The sequence below is a fragment of the Dasypus novemcinctus genome, chromosome X, assembly GCF_030445035.2.
Source record: "Dasypus novemcinctus isolate mDasNov1 chromosome X, mDasNov1.1.hap2, whole genome shotgun sequence".
Lineage (NCBI taxonomy): Eukaryota > Metazoa > Chordata > Mammalia > Cingulata > Dasypodidae > Dasypus > Dasypus novemcinctus.
In genome coordinates this window covers 185,772,857-185,793,760 of record NC_080704.1, presented here as the reverse complement: position 1 = coordinate 185,793,760, position 20,904 = coordinate 185,772,857, and the positions used below count along the sequence as shown (strand labels likewise).

General features: G+C 40.3%; 1 protein-coding gene across 20 annotated transcripts in view; it reads left to right on the top strand.

The window, feature by feature from the left end:
* The window catches only part of MTM1 (myotubularin 1), a 105,757-nt gene that overhangs the window by 4,124 nt on the left and 80,729 nt on the right, over nucleotides 1-20,904 (top strand). For 4 of the 20 annotated variants that reach the window (XM_071212957.1, XM_071212956.1, XM_071212954.1 and 1 more), the window contains exons 1-4: nucleotides 961-1,049; nucleotides 19,179-19,251; nucleotides 20,086-20,116; nucleotides 20,238-20,310. In XM_071212957.1, coding sequence (XP_071069058.1) covers nucleotides 19,235-19,251; nucleotides 20,086-20,116; nucleotides 20,238-20,310 — 121 coding nt within the window. In that variant the 5' untranslated portion in view covers nucleotides 961-1,049; nucleotides 19,179-19,234. Of the gene's footprint in view, nucleotides 1-960; nucleotides 1,050-1,107; nucleotides 1,321-15,238; nucleotides 15,411-19,178; nucleotides 19,252-20,085; nucleotides 20,117-20,237; nucleotides 20,311-20,904 lie in introns of those variants that run through there. The other 16 variants (XM_058291695.1, XM_058291692.1, XM_058291689.1 and 13 more) reach the window with 13 other exon arrangements.

Genomic DNA, 20,904 nt, shown 5'->3' with positions numbered 1-20,904 from the left:
GGGGAAAGGTGATCAAAGAGTAGGTTGGGTTGGGTTGTGAAGGGCCTTGTTATTCATCTAAGGAGTGTGAACTCTTCAATACACACATATAGTTGTTTTGAGACAGGAGAAGTAACTAATATAAGAGGGAAAAAATGGGTCATGTTAAAGAAACCCTGTTCACCATCATTTACCTGGAGTACTTATGCATAATTTTTATGCAGCACAAAGAATGTCATGCATATTATTCTATTTGTGAGTTGATGTTTATTTGACTTGCTTACATACTGAAGTCTCTTCCTGAAGTTTGTCTTCCTTGTTTCTCTCATTTTTCCTTCCCTTTCTTTTACTGTATTAACGATCACTCCAAATCTCAGAAAATGTATGGAATCTTGGCCTGAAAAGTTTCTTTTCACTAAGTCTCAGTAGAATTCTTGGAAAGATGCTGGCACAGCTTGAGGGCCACCCTAGCTGTCATTTGGTTTTGTGAATTACAGATCCCGCACCGGAGTTTGTGAAATTTCTCTTTTCCCCTTTACAGTAGCTCAACTTCACGCAAACCCTATGTACCCAAGAACAGCCCAATTTGGTGACATCAGCTAAAGTTTTATCGAGAGAAGTTTTCCGTCTGGATTTCCCCTTTAGTCAGTCAAGAGTCCAGGGACTACTCTTCCCAGCGGCCACTGCTCGGCACCGGTGCCGGCGCCAACTTCCCTTACAAGGTTGGTCCCTAGATTCTCGGCCCGGCCCATTGCCAGCACCGGAGCGCGAACTACAACTCCCAAGAGTTTCCGCGCACCAGACCCTCCAAAGAGCGTTTCCCAGCAGCCTCCGGAACTTTCTCCCTAGCCTGTCAGAAGAGGAGGCCGCGCCTGTCCAGGGCGAAGAGCCCCGCCTCTCGAGGAGGTGTCCCAGGCCCCCTCGGCCCCGCCTCTGTCACGTGACGCCTCCCCGCCAACCGGCACGCGAAGGAGGGCCGCAGGCGGCGACCGGAGGCGGGCTGGGAAGGGGGCGGGCCGGGGCCCGGGAGCCCAGGAGCCTGGCAACGGCGGTGGCGCCTGGAGCCTGAGGTGGGTACGCGCTCGCGGCCGGCCTGGCTCCGAGTCGGGCGCTGCGGGGATCTGGGGTGGGGAGTTGGGGGTGGGGGCGCGGGCGGAGGAAGTTGGGGCTCCCTCGGCCGGCGGCTCTCGCGGGGCCTCGGCGCCCCGGGTTGCGGTGGGGGCTCGTCCCAGCGCTTTTGCTGTCGCCACCGGGCAGGGCTGGGGCCGGGGCGTAGCAGGCAGGTGCCTCCTGCTTCCCCGGGTCTCCCCGCTCAAGGTCCCGAGGCGGCGGCGGGCGAAGGTCGGTCCGAGGATCGGCGCCCGCGGGCCGGTGGGGGTGGGGTGGGGTGGTAGGCGCCGCGGAAGCCCGGACTTCGCTGCCCTGTCCCCGGGCCGCGAGCCGGGGGCCTCCAGCGCCGCGCGGAGGCTGGCTCTCACCGCGGGCTGCGCGGAGCCTCGCCGGCCCCCCGGGCTGTGCTTCTCTGTCACTCTCGGGAGGTTTATCTGCTTTCGCGACAGCCGAGGGAAGAGCTGAGAGGGAACGGCTAGTTCCCTGAAACGCAGTCGGAAGTATGCACCGGCACGAGCGAGCGGCCTTCGCGGGGTTGCCTCCCTTAACTGTCTTGGGCTGTGCTCAGGAAATGGAAACGAATTTTAGTATTTGCCTACGGAAATAGGAGGTAAACCTGCTGCAGACGTATTTTGTGGGCTTTATTGAACTCGTCCGAGGTATGAGGCGAAGTGGGCCGCGACTGCTTTTGAAACAGACATGCCAGACCTTTGCAGACATAGAATCATAGCTTATTAGAACGGACTGGGACCTTGGAGTTCACCTGGCTCATTTTTGTTCCCGGATGGGGAAACTGAGGCCCAGAGATGGTAACTAATGTGACCCAGGTGTTCGGACGACTTAATGGTAAAGCTAAGTATCACAGGTCAGGTGTTCAGGGTCATCTTGGTGTCTTCCTTTCTGGGTTCTTTCTAACAGTTCAGTGTTGTCCTTTGCAAAGTATCCACTTTAGAGTCGTTAAACTTGGAGCAGGAAGCTTGCTGTAATAGCTAAAAAATTTTTGGATTTCCTTCAAAACCATCTGCCAGCTAAATGAGAAAATCAAGCCTGCTACTGGTATAGAGACATTTTGCTTTCATCTGACATAAATGTTGGGCATGATCACTTATTCATCAGATTTCACTCTGAATGACTTTCGGCTGCTTCACAAAATCAAATGTACCCTTAAAATATTCCATTCCATCGAAGAGATTCAAAGCAGTGGCACTGCGTGCAGTACCAGTGTTTGGCTGGCTCCAGAGGTGGTTGAAGGTGGATAATAGTCATTGGGGCTTAGAGATCCTAGTATGGTTTTTAAACGTGTGGACTCCTTATCTTCATGTTCTCATTCATATTTATCAAATTGTCGGTGGGTTCATTCCTTCATTAAACATAGGCGTGCCCACTGTGTGCTCTGCAGTTTTCCAAGCTCTAGGAAAACAGCAGAGAGCACTATGGACAAGGTCCCTCCCTTATGGAACTTAAGCATGGGGAGGCAGACAATAAACAAACAATGATGCATTTTCAGGCAGAGATGAACACTAGTAAGAAAAATAGAGCTCCCAAACGCTAAGATGACAGTAAAACAGGGTGACATGATTGAGAATGACTAGGCCATTACTTTGGATTACTAGTTTTGGACTGTCTCCTGCTGCTTCCTTAAAGCAAATAATCAAAACCAAAAGTGTCTCTCTGAATCAAAGAGATTGTCTAGAGCCGTCATTTCTGAAATGATTGCCTCTGGGATGATCACTTCATCATATCCACATTTTTGCTTGCAGTGGAGAGGACTTTTCCCTTACATACAAATAGTAAGTAGTTTCAAACACTTAGGAAGGTGGTCTTCCAATCCCTCACTGTCTCCATGGTTGATTAGCTCTCTCTAGCTGCAGAACGTTCTGCTGAGTTCAGTGTTGGTTGTTGATTCCATGCCAGTGTCTGCTGGACTCTTTCTCTTCCTGTGCACCAGCTTACACTGTGAACCTGTTATCTGAAATGATGATCAGTCTTTGTGTTTGGTTTGTAAAGAAACTACTTCATTTTGAAATGAATGCTAGAGTAACAAAGCACTCAACTTCTTGAGAATAAAAGTGTTAATAAAATAGCATTACTAAATGTCTGGCAACTGATGAATGAATAAACAAAATGTTTATACATATGATGGAATACTATTCAGCTGTAAGAAGAAATGAATTTGGGATGTATATGACATGGATAAACCTTGAGGGCATTATGTTGAGTGAAATAAGCCAGACTCAAAAGGCCAAATATTGTATGGTCGCACTGATGTGAAGTAAGTACGATGAGTAAACTCATGAAGTTAAACTCCAGTATAGGTTAGTAGGAGACAGAAAATGGGTTGAGAAAGGGGAGCTGGTTGCTCAATGAATGTAGAATGGTTAATAAGGTTGATTGTAAATATGTGGATATGGATACAGTAGATGGTGGCGCATTATAATGAGTGTAACTAACACTGCTGATTTAAAAATGTGATTGTGGCTGAAAGGGGTAGTCTGGGGAGGTTAATGTTAATTGAAAGGCAGCTAGAGGATACCTTAGGGACTGTGTATCCTAGTGATTTCAGTGGTAGATGAGGGTTGTGATTAATAATACAAATATAAGAACGTTCTTCTATTATAAGATGTTAAGAATATGGTGATATGTGGAGAAAATACAGCTAATGTAAGTTATAGACTATAGTTAACAGATATTGTAATATTTATATAGCAAAGGCAAAGAAGATGCTATATCAGGGCTAAAGGTAAAAAAAATATGAGATTTCGTTTTATGATGTGGATATCATCAAGCACTTTTTTCATTTTCTTCATTGACAAGGAGACCTTGGTCATGTCTTTTAACCAGTCTGTGCTCCTTTATTCATCTTTTGGAACACAAGAGAAACTATTGAGTTTGTTTTTAGCATTAAATAAGATAAATGAGCCTGGACAGGATTTCTAAAAAGTAATGCTTCCATAATTTGTTAAGTGACTTTTGTCTATTATTTTATTTTTTGAAGTTGAAATAAAGTTTACTAATTTTGAAAAAAAAATAGCATTAATAATGGCTTGCTATATAGGCTCATCTGTCTAGTAATTTCTTGGTTCTCTCATGTTCTGTGTGTTCAAAAGCTTCAAAGCAAAATTTTAAATTTTTTACAGGTTCTGAAAAATAATGAAACTTAGAAAACTCCTCCAGTATTCTTTGGTCCAAAATGAAAGAAGGATTAGCAAAATGGAACTACTTTTTAAAAACCACTGAAAAACACATGGCTCTTGCTCTTATTGAGGTCACTAAAGTACTGGGTAAAGTAGAGTTTCTTCAAGGCTTTAGTAGGCAACATTTTAAACAGGTGGCTAAGGATTTCAGAGGCCAGAGCTTCCAGTTATTTCCAAAGTTTATTAGATTTTATAACAGAATAAAAGGTTGTTTTCTTTGTTCTTTAGTAATTTCCCTTCCCTGTTTCTGCCTTTGAAGTTCTGCTTTCTTTAGTTTCTAGTTTCCCAGTTCATCGTCCTTTTTTTTGCAGATGGGGGAAGGGGAATGGGGTCTGTTTGCCTGCAAGGTGTTGGCGCTATGTCTTAGTTTGCCAGGGTTACTATGACAAATACCACAAACCAGTTAGCTTAAACAACAGGATTTATTGCCTTGCAGTTTGGGAGGCTAGAAGTCCAATGTCAAGGTGTTGCCAGGCCATGCTTCCTCTGGAGTGTGTAGAGTTCTGGTGGTGGCTTGCTGCTAGTCAGTCTTTGCCTCTGTCACATGGGGATGTCTCTCCCCTTCTCTGGTCTCTTGGAATTCACTCTGTGTGAATTTCTTTTGCTTATTCAGCCACATTGGATTAAGGCCCACCCTGATCAAATTTTTCCTGAATCAAATAGGATCTTGGAAGGTCCTATTGACAAATGTGTTCACACACATGGGACCTGGGATTAGAACTGGAACTTGTCCTCATAGGGGACATGATTCTGTCTATCACCCTCTGGATCATATCTGCCTGGATTTGAATTCTGGCTCTAATATTACCTGTGTGACTTTGGGCAAGTGACTTACCTCTGTGTCTCAGTTTCTTTATCTGTAAGATGAAAATAGTATCTTCCTCATAAGGTTGTTGAGAGGACTCAGTGAATGGTAATCCACGTTAACTGCTTAGAACGGCATCTTGCACATCGTAGACGCTCAAGCAAAGTTAACATTTCTTGACTTGAACTAATATGGAGCTCCCTTTTTCTCTTTAAAAGAAAATGTTATCCTAGCCATGCCCGAATAAAGTTTTGGAAATCGAGTTAGCTTGATTTTCTGTACATTTCTCCTCATTTCATTGTTGACAGGAGCTTTTAGTTTCAGGTGATGATGGCAGGCACATACGCAGTTCTTGCAGTGTCACATTCCCTTTACAGTTTGGTCTGAGAAGTTACTCAAGTCCATATTTTGTTAGCTGCTGCAAACAACAGCAGAGCAAGAGAGGCCTTCTGCCAGTTCCTCTGCTTGGGAAAGTGAGAGTGTACATCAGGAGACCCAGTTGGAGTTAGTCGAGTTAGTTCCAGCTGCCATTCTGTAGTCGGAGGATGGTTTTTCATTTGAAACATTTGGCATGTGTTTTTCCTCAGTGAATAGCCCGACAGTCTTGTCCTTTTCTTTTTAAGAATGTGGCAGGCATCTCTATTAAATTGGAATCTTGCACTAGTACTTTCTTTTTCTACCAGAGGAACAAATGGTAAAGGAGCCTTCTGTCTGTGCAAGGTGGTAGAAGCTCCCTGCATTTGGATTCATGAAGCCCCAGTCAAGACCCCCAATTCTCCTTCTTATTAACTCTGTGACACTGGACAAGTTTACCTCACTGCGGGTAGCTCATCCATTTGTAAGATAGAACTAATGAGACCTGCCCTGCCAAGCTCCCAGAGTTCTCCAGAAAACCAAATGCTATCATGTGCCTCAGGGCCCTCAATAAACTGTGTGGTATTATCATTATTATTGCCGAAATGTGTTACATAAGCTGCCACTATTTGGAGAACTGATCTAAGAGGGTGGCCTCTCTTCCTGTTTTGGGCCCATCTCTCCTATAGCTGAAGGTGTGGCCTTTCTGCCTCCCTCTCCTTCTTCTGTCAGTTTTAAGATATGGCGGTGTTTTATTGCCACTCTCAAATGGCCATGAAGCCACTGGTGTACCCTACAAGTTTTCATTTTATTTATTCCAAAAATGGTAGCACTGTATGACCAACAGTTCTAAGGGACAGCAAGGCGATCCCTTTCTCAGGGAATTTTGCCTGGCTTTTTCTGTAGTATCTCAAAATGGAGTCTTTCTCTTTTAAAAATTAGACCTTACTTTATTTACCTCAGCTCCTCAGTCCAGCTTGAGGTCCTGTGGTTTTGCTTCAGTCCATACTAGACTGGATGTCTGTGCTCCTGGGATTAGGATGAAAGGGGTTCTAGATGCTTAGGGGACCTGATTCAAACAGGATGGGTACATAGGTGCCCTTTGCTTATTACTTGAATATTTCTCAATATCTCGAAATGACTCCAGAAATAGCTCTTAGAAATTTCATTTACTGATAATTAGTTTAGTATTGCTGTTCCTTGATTTTTCTTTTTAAGGTGGTGCCATGTATTTCAGTGTGACCTTTTTTTTGCCCTTCAAGTTTGTAATAAAGAGGCCTGAGTTTGGAGACATTTTTCTAGGTATATGAAACCTAACATGGTGCGATACACCTAACAGTCATTTAATAAGCATTCTTTGACTTGAAATCAACCAGACAAGGGGGAGAACTTAGGTTGTTTGGATATGTTCATTTTAATAAATTCTTTTGTGTATCTAGAGATCATATTCCCTGTCGAAGCTCTTGCTTAGCCTGTCTTTCCATGGTCAATTAGCAAATGAATAGGAAAGTTCTTTGAAGCCAGTGATGGAAGGCAGCTCTCTAACACATTGCTTTCCCACTCTTTTCTTCCTGGCTTCTTGAGTTTTGGACTACAGAGTTTAGGTTAGTTTTCACTTTTATTGCTGGTATGTTGGGGGTGGAAAGGGGTAACGGTAGTTGAAGAGTAATAACTGAAAGTAAAAACTAAAAGTAACTTGTTTGTAACTCATTCAGCACTTATCTTTTTGCCTACAATTCATGACAACAACAATGAAACCCTTTCTTTAGCAGATGATAATTGTTATATAGCGATATGTCCTTGAAATTTTTGTGAGGAGGAAACACTCATTTTTTCCCCTAAGCCTCTTAAAATGGAATGGGCTCCTGCATCAGGGTGTCCTGCTTTCCCCTTCATGGGAGCTCTTGAGGCAGGGGCAAGTTATAAAGGAGATTCTTAGCATCAGATGGGTGTGCTTTGGATTCCGTTAGGACCCTGAGATTGCTTAGGTGGGGATTTAGGAGAAAGGGGACTGTGCTCTCAGGATTAATCCCAGCAGGCCTGGAATTGGCCCAAGCTGTTCTACTGAAAAAAAGAAATGTACCCGCATGGCATGGACCACTGGCCAGAATGCGAAACATACAAACTTTTCAGTGCTATTTGCAGAGAACGGTGAGAGGGCTGATTTGTGCTTGATTTCATGAGCCCTCAGGAGGGCCATCTCTCTGGATCCCTTGCTGCAAAACAACTGATTTTTTAAAGTTGAGGCCGTGTCTAATCCCGCTGAACATTTCCTTCCTTGCAAACTCTAAGATGACTTGGTCCTTTATCTAGAGGATCCCATCACATCTGTGTCATGAAACAGTTTGTCCTGACTAGTCAAAATTAGGTTCTCAGACTGTCAGTCTCACCTGGGAGTTTGTGAGAATTGTGGAATCTCAGGCCCCGCCCCTAGACCTAGCCCCAGGTGATTGGCATGTAAATTCCTGTCTGAGAAGGCTGGTCTAGAGGAGCTGTTCCCATCCTTGTTTCCTGATCCTTGGAGACAGAGCTGTTTATTAGAAATATGGTGCCAGCCACATGTGTAATTTAAAATTTTCTAGCAGCCACATAGTGCATAGTAAAAGTTGTGAACCTACAAAGCAAACATGCATAACATCATACAGGGGTCCCATACATCAACCCACCACCAACACCTTGCCTTGTGAGACATTTGTTACAAATTAAGAAAATATTGTCAAAATCTTACTACTAACTATAGTCCTTACCTTACCTTTGGTGTATTTTCCCCCCAATCCATCCTATTATTTTTTAAAAATATATTTTTATGACAAGTTGTAAATTTACAAAACATTTCATGCACATGTGCAGAATTCCCATACAGCACCCCTCTATCAACACCACACTGGTAGAACATTTGTTACAGATTATGAGATGATATCATTAGACTATTACCAGGCCATAGCGTACATTTGGCACACATTTTCCATACTGCCCCATCGTCAACACAGTACACCTTTGACATAGATGCATGAATATTATATTATTACTGCTAACCACAGTCCATAGGTCACTCCAGTTGTATTTTTCCCATGCTTCCTCACATTCTCACCACCTTGCAATAGTGATGTACATTTGCTCTAGATCACAGAGGACACTCTTGCATCTGTACCATCAACCACAATTCTCATCCATCTCTGGGTTTACTGTGCTATTCAGTCCCTAGATTATTCTCTAGCTTTCTTTCATTTTGGTGCCATTAATTTTAATAATGGATTTTATTTTAGCCCAGCCTCTCTAAAATATTATTTCAACATGTAATCAATATGACAGTTATTGGCAAGCACTTTCCCCCTTTTCTCTGCACTAAGTTGTCGAAATGCAGTGTGTTATTTACATTTAGAGCCCATCCTGGTTCTGACTAGCCGTATTTCAGGTGCTCAATAGCTCCAGAGGCCCAGCAGCTTTGCCAGGTGCATTCAACCTTGCTCTGCAGGTACCTTGATCCCTCTCAGTCTCTGTCATTGTCGGTAGCGGCCGCCTCAGGAATAATGTTAGGTGTCCTCTGTGCCAAGCCCTGTGCTTTTGCACCCAGCTCATTTTAATCCTTACAACGTCCCTTGGAGGTATAAACTGTCAGTATCCCCACTGACTTTCTGCGAAGTTGGGGTGAAGATGAAACAGGAAGTGGCAGCACCAGGGTCTGACCCCAGGCGAGTCTGACTGCTGGGTTTGCATCCTCAGCCTGTACTAACTAGCTCTACACCTGCCATGGCTACTTCTTGCAGCTCTCGGGACTGCAGGGTCTTCTCTTGGTTTCAGTTTTGCAAGCTGTATTATGAAGGCGCCATTGGTGTATGTGTGAACTGCAAGCTTATTTCTTGTAGGGAACTTCAAAGCACTGGAGGAAAGCCTCATCCTTCTCCAACTCAAGAGGGATTTTCTTGTCATGGGAATACTACTGGCCAGTGGGTTTTCTCATTAGAATCCCTCTAGGAGTTTCAAATCCCTGCTGCTCAGGCCCCACCCACAGAGATTCGGATCTAATTCATCTAGGGTGAGACTCAGGCATCTTTGTTTTTGGAAAATGCTCCTGTGACTCTGCCTTTCAGCAGGTTGCAAACTGCTGCTGTAGACAGCACTTCTCCACCTTTAATGTGCCACAAATCACCTGGTTGAAATGCAGAATCTGACTCAGTAGGTCTGGGGCGGTGCCTGGGAATTCTGCCTTTCTAACCAGCTCCCAGGAGATGCTGAGCTCCTGGTGTGGCGACCACCCTTTGAAGAGCAAGGCTAGACCATTGATTTCTGAACTAGCTGCATCAGAACCACCTGAGGGGGTTTTAAACTACAAGTTCCCTGGCAGTTCACCTGGAGTTTCTTCTTCGGTAGGTCTGGGGTGAGGCCCAGGATCTGTACTTTTAGAAGGCACAACGTTTTCAGTATTTCACTTTTAAGTATTATCTTTACCTTAGGTTTTGTGTGCCTGTACTTTCAGGGCACTATTTTGGAGTCAGAAATAGACGTTGAATTTATCAAACCCCTTTTCTGCCTTGCTGGAGATACACACTTTTCCCCCTCCTTCAGCCTGTCATGTGATTTGGGCTATTTTGAGGGCTATTTCTAATATAACTTAATAGCCTTAACCAAATTTGCATTGCTGGGATGAACACAACATGATTGTGATCTTTCTTACACACTGCTGGGTTTGACTTGGTCATATTGTCTCCAGGATTTTTGTATCCATGTTTGGGAGTGAGGTTTGGTATTAGTTGTATTTGTGGCTGGGAGAATAGGTTATTGCTCCAAGTAAGATAACCATTAGCCATGCTGTCTGGGTCATGGCAAGTCTTTCTCTTTCTGAATCTCCAAGATATCTAATTATGCCAGTCTTTGGGGACTCCCTTTGGACATCCCTTCTGTAACTACAATGGCATACTGCCCGTTGGGCAGGTTATGGTCCTACTACCAAACTTTGCCAATCTTCAAGGTGAACCTGGTCTTGTAAATTAGGACTAATTAAAATGTATCAAGCCCAGCGTTTTTCAAAAATTAAATGCCGCTTTCCAAAACCTCTCACTTGTTGCTTTTTGCTTCTAGCCCCATGTAGAAGAGGCCAAGAAGCTCCAAATCACACTTATTAAGCACATTTTTGGAATTCCTCTATGGAATTGCCTTCAGAGACCATTACACATTTAAAATATGTGTATGTCCTCAATGCTCTCAAACCTTTGAGTGAAGATTTGCATTTGGCTCTAGGCCAAAGTCATTTTGCGGTATGTCTGTTAAATATAGATAACAAGTACTCATGGGGAGTATTGTCTTTGGTTTTAAAAATTGAGATATGTTAAGGCAGTTTCCAAAGAAGAATTCTAAAACTACTTGTACAGTGACAGCACTGCTGGGATAAGTGCAGACCAGTGGAGGGGACCGCTCAGTTGGTTACAGGGACTCTGGCAGTTTTCTTTTTCTTTTCTCTTTTCCTTTCCTTTCCCTTTCTGTTTTGTCTTTCTTTTTCTCTTTCTCCCTCTCTTTCCTTTCTTTCTCAAATGCTTCATTACATTATAATCATACCTCATGGGATATACATTCCATTTTGGTTCACTAGTAATAAAACTTCTTGACATAGTTTAAAAAAAAAACCTCTTCTGTGATACAAAATAACATGGCAGTGGACAAACGAGGGGATGTACTGTTTCAGTGCCTGACAGACATAGAGTTGGAAAAAAAATCACTTTTAGTTTACTCTTTTAAAATGAATGCTAGGGTGCTTCTTTGTGATCATCAGATTTTATTACATAAAGATGAGTTCCAGAAAAAACTCTTTTAAAATTCAACTGTGCAGGAGGCATGTTGTCCTTATATTTATTTGATTATCTTTGGAGGATTAGAGTCGCAGCAATCTGTTAGTAGTTAAGAGGACCAGAGGGACAGAGTTTGATTTCTAGCTTTGACAGTCATTAGTGGGCAAGTTGTTTAACCTTTATGTTCCTCACGTTTGTCAGTTGTCATATGGAGATGATAGTAGTAATTGCTTTATAAGGTTGCTGTAGGAAGTAAATGAATTAATCTGTACTAAGAACAATCCCTTACATGTAGTAAATAATAAATGAAAGCACTCCTCATTATCTGTGAGCTGATGTTCTGTTTTGCTTTAATCAGTATCACCTGTATTATTATCTGTATTGCTCTTTAATCCTTCTTATACTTCTCTCTTGTCTTTATTGCTTTTTGAAATTTCTTATGTTTATTTATCATCTTCCCAACTCAGTTGCTAGCCCCTTGAAGATCTACCTCCATTTTTGGAATCTCCCACCATGGTCCACAGTGGTTACATGTGATAATTTGCAGTGTATATTTATTGGCTGATTTTGAGTGGTTCGGAATTATAATGAAAAATTATATGTGCTAAGAAGGAATGTACCAGAAATTATTGGCATGGTGTTATTTCATTCATGCTTCTAATAAGACATATTAATATTTCAGAGCTGCAACTAATTGTTCTGAATGTAACCATATGTTGAGATGACTATTTCAAAAATTGTTAATTTCTATAGCCTGTTTTCCTTCCTGCACGTCTCATTATTTTTCAGCTTTTGTTTTTCCCTTGCTTCTTGAATTAGAATGTTGACAAACCTGGGATTTTCTTTCATTTCAAATGATTGATTTGCCTTTATTTCCATCCCTTATTCATCTTCTCCATATAGATTGAAATTTAAAACTATATTTACTGCTAGAGCAGAAAAAGGTATAGGACAATCTGGTGCAAAAACACCATTGCAGTTCTTGCTCATTTGCACTGGGAGACATTTACATAGCAGCACTGTCTGTCATAGCGAAACCTGGAAACAGTTCAAATGACGCTGAGAGTGGGAAAACAAAGTGTGGAACAAAGGACTACTATGCAGCAGTAAAAATGAGTGGACCACAGCTATACACATCTACATCTTTGACATTCACAACAATGCTGAGTGAAAAAAGCCAGGGCAGAGGAAAGTGTAATAATTCATTTATATACAGGTCAAAAACACACAAACCTAAGCAATATATTATTTAGGGACATACACTTATGAGAAAAGATATACAAGGGAATTACAGATGCAAAAATCCATCCTAGAAAGGGAAGTTTGTATACCTTTAATGGCAGAAGATTAATTCCTCCAAAGCTGTGAAAATTTCTGAGGGTATGCTATAGTCATTTATTCATGAAGAGAGTGCCCAAACTGTGCTCGGTGTAGGTGCCAAAACAGTAAGCACAGCCTTTGCCTTCAGAAGCTCAGATCTAACCAGAGAGACACAAAATGTCAACAGATAAATACAGTAGAGCATGAGAAGTGAAATATTAGAAGTCTGTGCAGAATACAGAGAAGTGCAGTGTGTGTGTACATATACTCATGCATGTGCATGGGGGCGGGGGGTTGAGGCATGTCTTGAAGCAGGTAAGTAAGGACCTGGTACTGAAAAATTTCTGCTTCAGCCTTTGAGTTGAAAGGACCTGGAGGAATTGGGTCACATGGCAGATTATCCCATCTCCAACTTTTTCTCCTGTTTCCCTAGAGATTATGCACATCCATGTCCCTCCCGCTCCACAACTCATTCCAGTTGAAGGCTTCTTTGTCAGTAATGCCCAATCCCTGTGATTTTCTTTGGAACCTCTTAGTCTAGAGCTGAGAGTGTTCTTGGAAAGTAGGAGATGATTTGAACTGGAACCTTTGTTACTCATGTAGCTATGATGGTTTACATGTTTTTATTCTGATCTTCAGTGATTACTGTTTTAAATTTCTGTTTAAGAAGGTATGTTTCACTTACAAATTTAAAAAGTAATCTTTGGGACTAGTTCTCATGGAGTAAAATAGTTCAACAAGATGCAGTTTTGTCGTGGAGCAGACCAGCTGGGTTCATTAGTTTTGGAATTGGCAGGTGGATAGGAACTTGATCTGGTTCCTATTTTAAAACTTTGTTTACTAGCAGGTATTTAACTGTTATAAAATCCATTGGCGAATTTAATGATCTGTTTAAATGTATGTAATGTTGCTAGGTAGTCTTCATACATTTAAAAGAAAACTTAACCTGATAGTAGATTTTTTAACGTAATCGTTCAATTACATACCAGTTTCAATTTATGATGCTTTTCTAGAGTAGTGGTATTTACCCTGTTCCATGGCCACAGCTCATGCCACTAAGGCCAATCAGCTGTCTTGAAGATGTGCCATTGGTCATGAGGGAACCAAGTAACAGACTGAATGGATCAGGTCAAATCCATCACCAACCATTGGACAAAATGACTCAAAATGTGTTCCCTACAGGGTCTGAATTATATTTTTTTGGCCCGAGGTCTTTGCAACATTCAAAGAAGTAGAAATAGTGTATGATGATCATTAATGTGAATTATTATATTAATCAAGATGATATAAAAAGTGAGTTTCTAAATGAAATACTATTTAACATTATATCATTTCCAAAGAAGAATCCTCAAACCAAAGAACCTTTAGCCCTAAGATTTGAAGTGACCAAGACAATTTGAGAAGCTCCAATGGATATGTGTCTATTTGGACAATAAGCAGCCTACTTGGACAGTAAATTGCTTTAAGGCTTATCAGAAGCCTGCCAAGATTAGATCCATCATCTTAGAAAATGTCCATGTGGTACAGTTAGGCAATCAGAGATGCTATCTCATGGAAAATCCAGCCAAGTATATTAGCACCAGGTTGAGGAATGTTTTACAAGTTCATCTAAAGTGTCTATGGTAGGAGGAAGGGAACTGGTATTTGTGTGCCTCCTTGTGGCCCCAGGAAGTAGATGGTATCTCCCTATTTTACAGACAGGGGAACTGAAGTTTGCCCAGGGTTGCATGACTATTAAGTGACAGAATTGGGATTTGAAACCTGGATTGGTCTGAATACAGAAGCCCTTCCTTTTTTCAGCTGTATCACAAATTTGCAGCTGACCGTGGTGGCATTTTGACAAAGTATAAGCTATGAATGGTGGAGTTAATAGCTTATTTTTAAGCATAAGAGGTCATGAATTACTCTTTGCTTTAACTGAAGAAAGTTCATTTGGAAAAATTTTATTTTAATAAGCATAGGATGGCCCACATCCTGTTTTTGTAAATAAAGTTTTGGAATACATTCACCAATTCATTCATACATTATCTTGGCTGCATTAGTACTACAGTGGCAGAATTGAGTAGCTACACAGACCATCTGGTCCACAAAGCCTAAACTATTTACTATTTGGCCCCTTACAGCAAATGTTTGCTGACCCTTGTTCAGAGGAAAATGTGTAACATGAAATGAACTCCTAGTTTGTAGATCATAGTTTGTTTTCATGTGGGTTGAGCCTCTCTCCACCCCACCCCCTCTCAAGTAAGAAAATGTAGACATTAAATTGAGAGTGTACCTGATGTCTCAACAGCTGGGCTGTTACAATGCTTTTTTATTTTATTTTTATTTTATTTTTTTGTCCGGAGGGTGGTTCGGTTGAGGACATATGAAGGCATCTATTTTGTTTCCTTGCCTCCTAGGTGGCAATTTTAATGTGAAAAGTCAGAATATGTTAACCTAGTACATCTTGGATTTATTAGCACTCAAGGTACAGAATCCAGCTCTCTCGAGAGGGGTTCTCGTTGCAGGTGACACTCCCCCTAGAGACCAAACTGGAAATGTGGAGGAAGATGTCTTTAGTGTATTGACAAATACGTTATTTTATTATAAATCACTGTCCTTTTATTTCTCCTTCATACTGGAGTTAAGGCATCACATTGATTTTTTTCCTATTGTGTTTAATTGATAATATCTATTATTTTTATTTCAGAATAGCAAAGGGGGCTTTACAGAAATTTGTTTTATTAAAAGGGAGCGTGTTTTCCAAGACAGACTTTCACGCAGAGAGAGCTACTGTAGAAAGAACCTGGAATTCTGGACTCAGAGGCTGCTTGTTCAGAACTCCTTGCTGGCTGGCAGACTTCAGAAGTCATGTGTTAAACCTGGGTAGGTTTCCACAACTATCAAGGGAGCTCCAGAGAAGAGCATCCTTGAATTTAATTTAAATGTCAATCCAAAGTAATAAATCACATAAAGTAAAATCAAGAGAAGGCCTGCGTACTTTTTGTCACTGTATACGCAAGAAAGTACAGGAAAAGGACTGATGAAAAGCCATTGATTTAAAGTCAGGCAACCATGGGGAATAGAGCTCCCCTTTGTGTTTAGGTTTTGCTTGTAAAGGCCCTGTGAGGCAGAAATCAACATTATTTTCTAATGCTGCTGTTTTTAGAATTTTTATAAGGGTAAACATCGCCCACATTTGTTTTAAAGTGTTCATAATTGTGTTTATAATTATGCTCCAGGTGCTTCATGGAATCCTAGTTTTCATATTCTACAGAAAGAGAAAAAGAGTTTCTTAGTCTGGAAAAAGGATGTGGTGGAAGAGCTTTTGTACCTTAATTTGAAATGTCTGCTTCATGGGAAGTCTATAGTGTAGGATATTAATGCTAAAGTTCTCTTTGGTGTAAATTCATTCAAAGCAGCATAGGTTATTTAACTTTTCAGCACCTTGAACATCCACATCCTGATTAGCTCAGATTTTGTTGTACTATTTTTTTTTTAATGCTTGCTTACTTGAAAGGGTGTGTGTGTGTATGTACGCACCAGTGTCTGATTCTGTGTGTGAGACAGGGGGGTGCATTGAGGTTAATTGCCTTGAACTTAAAGAGGGACACAAAGCCATATTATGAAATAAAAAAATCTGGTTTATTCAATAATTCCACTTTTAGGTAGCTTTATATGGAGGGGCTTTGTGGGCCCCAGAGGTTGGTTGGCGAGTTGAGTTCTCTTAACTAGGTTGGTCTGAAATGTCTTCTCTACTGCAATTAGGACCAATCAAATCAAACTTGGTTTATTTCAAAATAGAGACTGCTTGGAAGCACTTTTTCTTAGGTGACAAGGACATTGCAGTATTAGTCAGAAGACCTAGGATAAATCTGGCCCTGCCACTAACTCACCCCAGGACCTTGTCACACACGTTCTCTATGCCCTCATCTCCTCTCTATTAGAAGATTGGGCTTAATTCAAATGTTTTTTTTTTTTCTGGATCAAAAATTATAGTAATCTACCATTGATTAGATTCTTGTAATTAGTATAGGTACAGGGAACTAAGTTCCAGTTTTTGCTTAAAGCCAAGGTGGCCAGAATTCAATGTTTTTAAAATATAAAGGGTCAAAACTTTTATTAGGGGTTTGGGGCAAAATACACTGGAACCAAAGGGGAAGCTGATTTTTGTAGACTTCCAGTAACCATAGCTTCTAATTATTATTGTATCACATTTAGTCCAACCTGGTCATTTTACACATGAAGAAATGGGTGAACTTTCCATGCTTGGCATGCGAGAAACAGCATAGGGCTGGTGCTCTCACCAGTGTGCTTCCCATTGTCCTATTTGAGATGTTATGTTCATGTCTCCTTAAAGAAAAACCTGATAACCTAGGTCACCACAAGCCACTCGCTATCCCCATAGCATATTTCTAGGGTCAGGACTAATTTGTGGAAGAATTGGCCATGGAGTTGGCATTTCATAATTATCATTTCAGAATAAAAGAAAACAATGCTAATAACTTGCTAACAAATATATCAGGCACGTTCATAGCACTTCATACATATTAATTCATTTATTTAGCCCAGCAGCACCGCAGTGAGTATTGCCTCATCTGTCAAATAGGGCTAATAGCCACCAAAGCCCAGAGAAATTCAGTAGCTTGCCCAAGTTCAAATCTCTGTTGAGTTATCGAGTTGAGCTTTGAATCTAGTTGAGTTCCATCCAACATCTGGGCTCTCCATCTTGGCACTGCTCCAGCTTTTGTAATTTTCAGGGCTGAAAAGGGTGAATTTTATGGCCTGTGAATCATACTCAATAAAACAATTAAAAATGAGGGGGAAGTTGAGGGCTTTCTTCCTTTATATTTGGTTCATTTTAAATAGAAATTTTTTCATGAGGATAAAAAATCAACAAAAAACAAAACGAAACCAGAAAGACTCAGCTTTTTATGGTTTATGAATAAACAGAAACAGGAAGGTCAAGACTGAGTTGCTGTATAACCCAGCATTTGAATTGCTTCTATTGACTGGACAGTAGTAATTTAACCTGTGTTTTAAAATTATAACTTGTATTATTAAAATGTTTCCAAATTAATGTATCTAGTTACTAAAAAGTAATTTTGTATCTGTCACTGAAGAAAATCCCCAAACACTGTTTAATTGATAGAATAATTTCAGGACAAAAATATTGGATTTGCTCTCTCTAGACCCTCTTATCCATTCTACTCTCTGAGAAAAATGGGTTATTTTGTTTGGACATGAACTTGAGGTTAAGATGTTTCAAAGCATACTATACTGTTTTGTCTTAATTTATTTCATTTTGAAGTCATTAATTAGAAATAACTTTTTGTAAACAGATTAATTTTAGGTTGTGCTACCCTCTTAATACATTCAGGATTTTAAAATCCAGTCACCCTTTCTATAAAGAAATATTTTATTTCACCCTAAGTTGTTCAGTAGGTATGCCCTAATTCCAGTGTTCTGAAATTTGGTAAGCAAATACATACTTTCACATTATCCTTGTGTTTCAAGATATTGTCTCTTTTGGTACATAATTGGTCATTCATTCAAGAAGGAGTGACTGCATGCTTACTCTGAGCCTGGATCCACATCTGAGATGTGGGCCAGGATATAGCCCTAAACCAGAGGGACCACAGGCCTTGCCCTTGTGGAGCTGCACTCCGTTGATGGAAGCAGACCAGCCCAAATCTCAATATATTGTCCTCACCTGGCCATCTCTTTGCCCTTCCTCCTGGTGGTGGCCTCCCTCTTCTTCAGCTCTCTTGGGTCTTTACTAAGGTACAGTGACTAACTAAGGTGCAGTGACTAGCCCTGCACAGCTATGGAATCACTAGGTTTTATGCAAGGTATGTTAATATTCTCTGTGCTGGATCTTGTTAGCAGGTGGTTGTGCTCTTGATGGAGCCTGGCAAAAAGATCCCATAAATATCCACAATCACCTTTTTGAACCAGGTGTGGCTTACCTTTCAAAGTATCACTTCATTTTCTTTTGCTGTAATCTTCACAAGTCTAAATATTTTGTTAAAATGGTATTGTGTATGTTCTGAATATGATGCTTTCATTTATCTCTAAATTGTGATGAATGTGCATTATTTAAATGAAGTGTATACTTCCCCTAGAAAATTCTGATTAAATCAAATCTTATTAATTTGATTTAAATCAAATCCACACCAATTTAAACTGCTTTAATTTGGAGAAAAAAATTCTGTAAAGGGGGAAATAATCTGAGTTAAATTGTCAACCATTTTATTATTCTGCTTGGCTGCCTCAGTAAATCATCTTTAAAAATTAGGAAGTATGGAGATTTGAGGCCTGTTGCACAACTAATAGACATTTGTTTTTTTAAATGACAGTTCAAACACTATGAATAAAAATTCCTGGAATGTGTGTGGTGTCTTCCATTGAGGCCCCTGTGTGAATTTATGTCCCCTTTTCTATTTTTCCAGAGTTTCTGTACCTTTATTAGAATTCTTTCGCGTCCCATCTTGTGCTCAGGGTAGTCATTCTTATGTCTTATCTCACTAGGGCCTTAAACTGTAAAGCAGTGGTACCATTTGTTCCCACTTGTAATATTTAAATCTCAAATGTCACATATATTCAAAATTGGGTACAAATTCAATTGATATTGAATGTTGTCTTTCTTGTTAGACTTTCCAGGATGGCTTCTGCACCAGCTCCTAAATATAATTCACACTCTTTGGAGAATGAGTCTATTAAGAGGGTAAGTTGAGTTTTCAGGTATATCTTTATCGCTTTCTCTGTTTCTCTTTCCACATTTGAATATTAGACATTCATTTTGGGTTTATTGAGTTATTAATTTTTTTCATAAACCCAAAATGAATGAAAAATATCACTTAAAAAACCTTTTATCCAAACAGGTATTAATGATGGCCCTCCTATGTCATAAAACTGACATGAAACACACCACTGGATAGCAGTCCACGTGGGCAGTTGAATAATTTGAAAGACACTTTACTGGGCCCCCAGGTCACAATCCAGCTCTCTCTGACAAATTAGAGTCCCAGAACTCACCTGTGGGGTTTAATTTACTGCTTTACCAATCTGTCAGAGCTGCTGAAGTGATTGAACAAGGAGGCATGTCTGGGGATCCCTGTGTAAATAGTCTCTAAGGCCTTTGGCAACTCAGAAGGTGTCCGGCAAACCATACTTGCCTATTATCTGGTTACTTACATAAAGAATTATCTTAGTAAAATAAGAAACCTAATATTTGTTTTCGGGCCTTGTAATAAGATTCTGGTTCATTGTTGTGCTGTTGGTGAGTTAAGACTCCATTGAAATGAAGTTTTCATTTCTACACTCAGCCAAAGACCACTGAATATTTAATATGAAAAAAAATTTGCCACAATATATACATGATCTATAGACTGTACTTACTGTTTACTGTTATGACTTTTCTGAAAGCTCTTAACTTTAAAGCCCTGGGGATGATTGTTTAAAAAGATAATATTAATGGAAAGCATACTAATGTTATTTAAATACAGACTAGAATTTAACATATCTAATGAATGTTGATGTTTAGTTTAATTTTTTTCAGTTTGAATTTTCTGTGCCAATTTTCTATAATGGTAAGTATCTCCATAAGTTTTTTCTTTAAAAAGTATATTTGTAATTGATTGTATTTCTGGCTGCTCAAAAACTTATACAAATATAATGTCATTGCATGTGATGCTACTGTTTTGTTCCCAGACTTCTAGAGATGGAATTAATCGGGATCTTGGTGAGGCTGTTCCTCGACTTCCAGGAGAAACACGAATTACTGGTAAGGGTCCTGTGAAGTTAGGATATGAATAACTTGATGAAAGGTTCATCAGTATCAGGTGGCTTCATTCCCTCTTACTCTCTAAAGGTCTAAATCTTTGGACAAATAGTCTAGCTTTGTTTAGGGGCATTAATATAGAGAGTACTATATGTGTTCAATTCTTGATAGAAGAGTTCTTTCAAGGACTTCATGCTCTCCAGGATAGGGGTATTTTTCTCTGTTCCAGAGACTGGGAATTAGGGGGGAAATGTGGATTATCTTTTACAAGTCTCTCATTGGAGCTGTAACTCATGGTTTAAGTTTGTAAGAACAAAATGATAGTAAGGTTTCCATTAAGACTTAACATCTAAGTATTATCTTTCAAATATAGGAGACCATATTGGTGTAAAATATCTTTCATTTGCCAGGTATCAGGAGTTAGTAATATTAAGGTAACATTTTGATGTGTTGACTTTTTTTTTTTACAATAAGTTCATATTAATAGGAAGTTATCTGTTTTCAAAGGGCCAGGCCATTTTGGCTTAAGAAATCAGAAGCACATGACAGTTTCTGGGCCAAGCATTAACACTGTGGGCATTCAAATTTTACATGAGG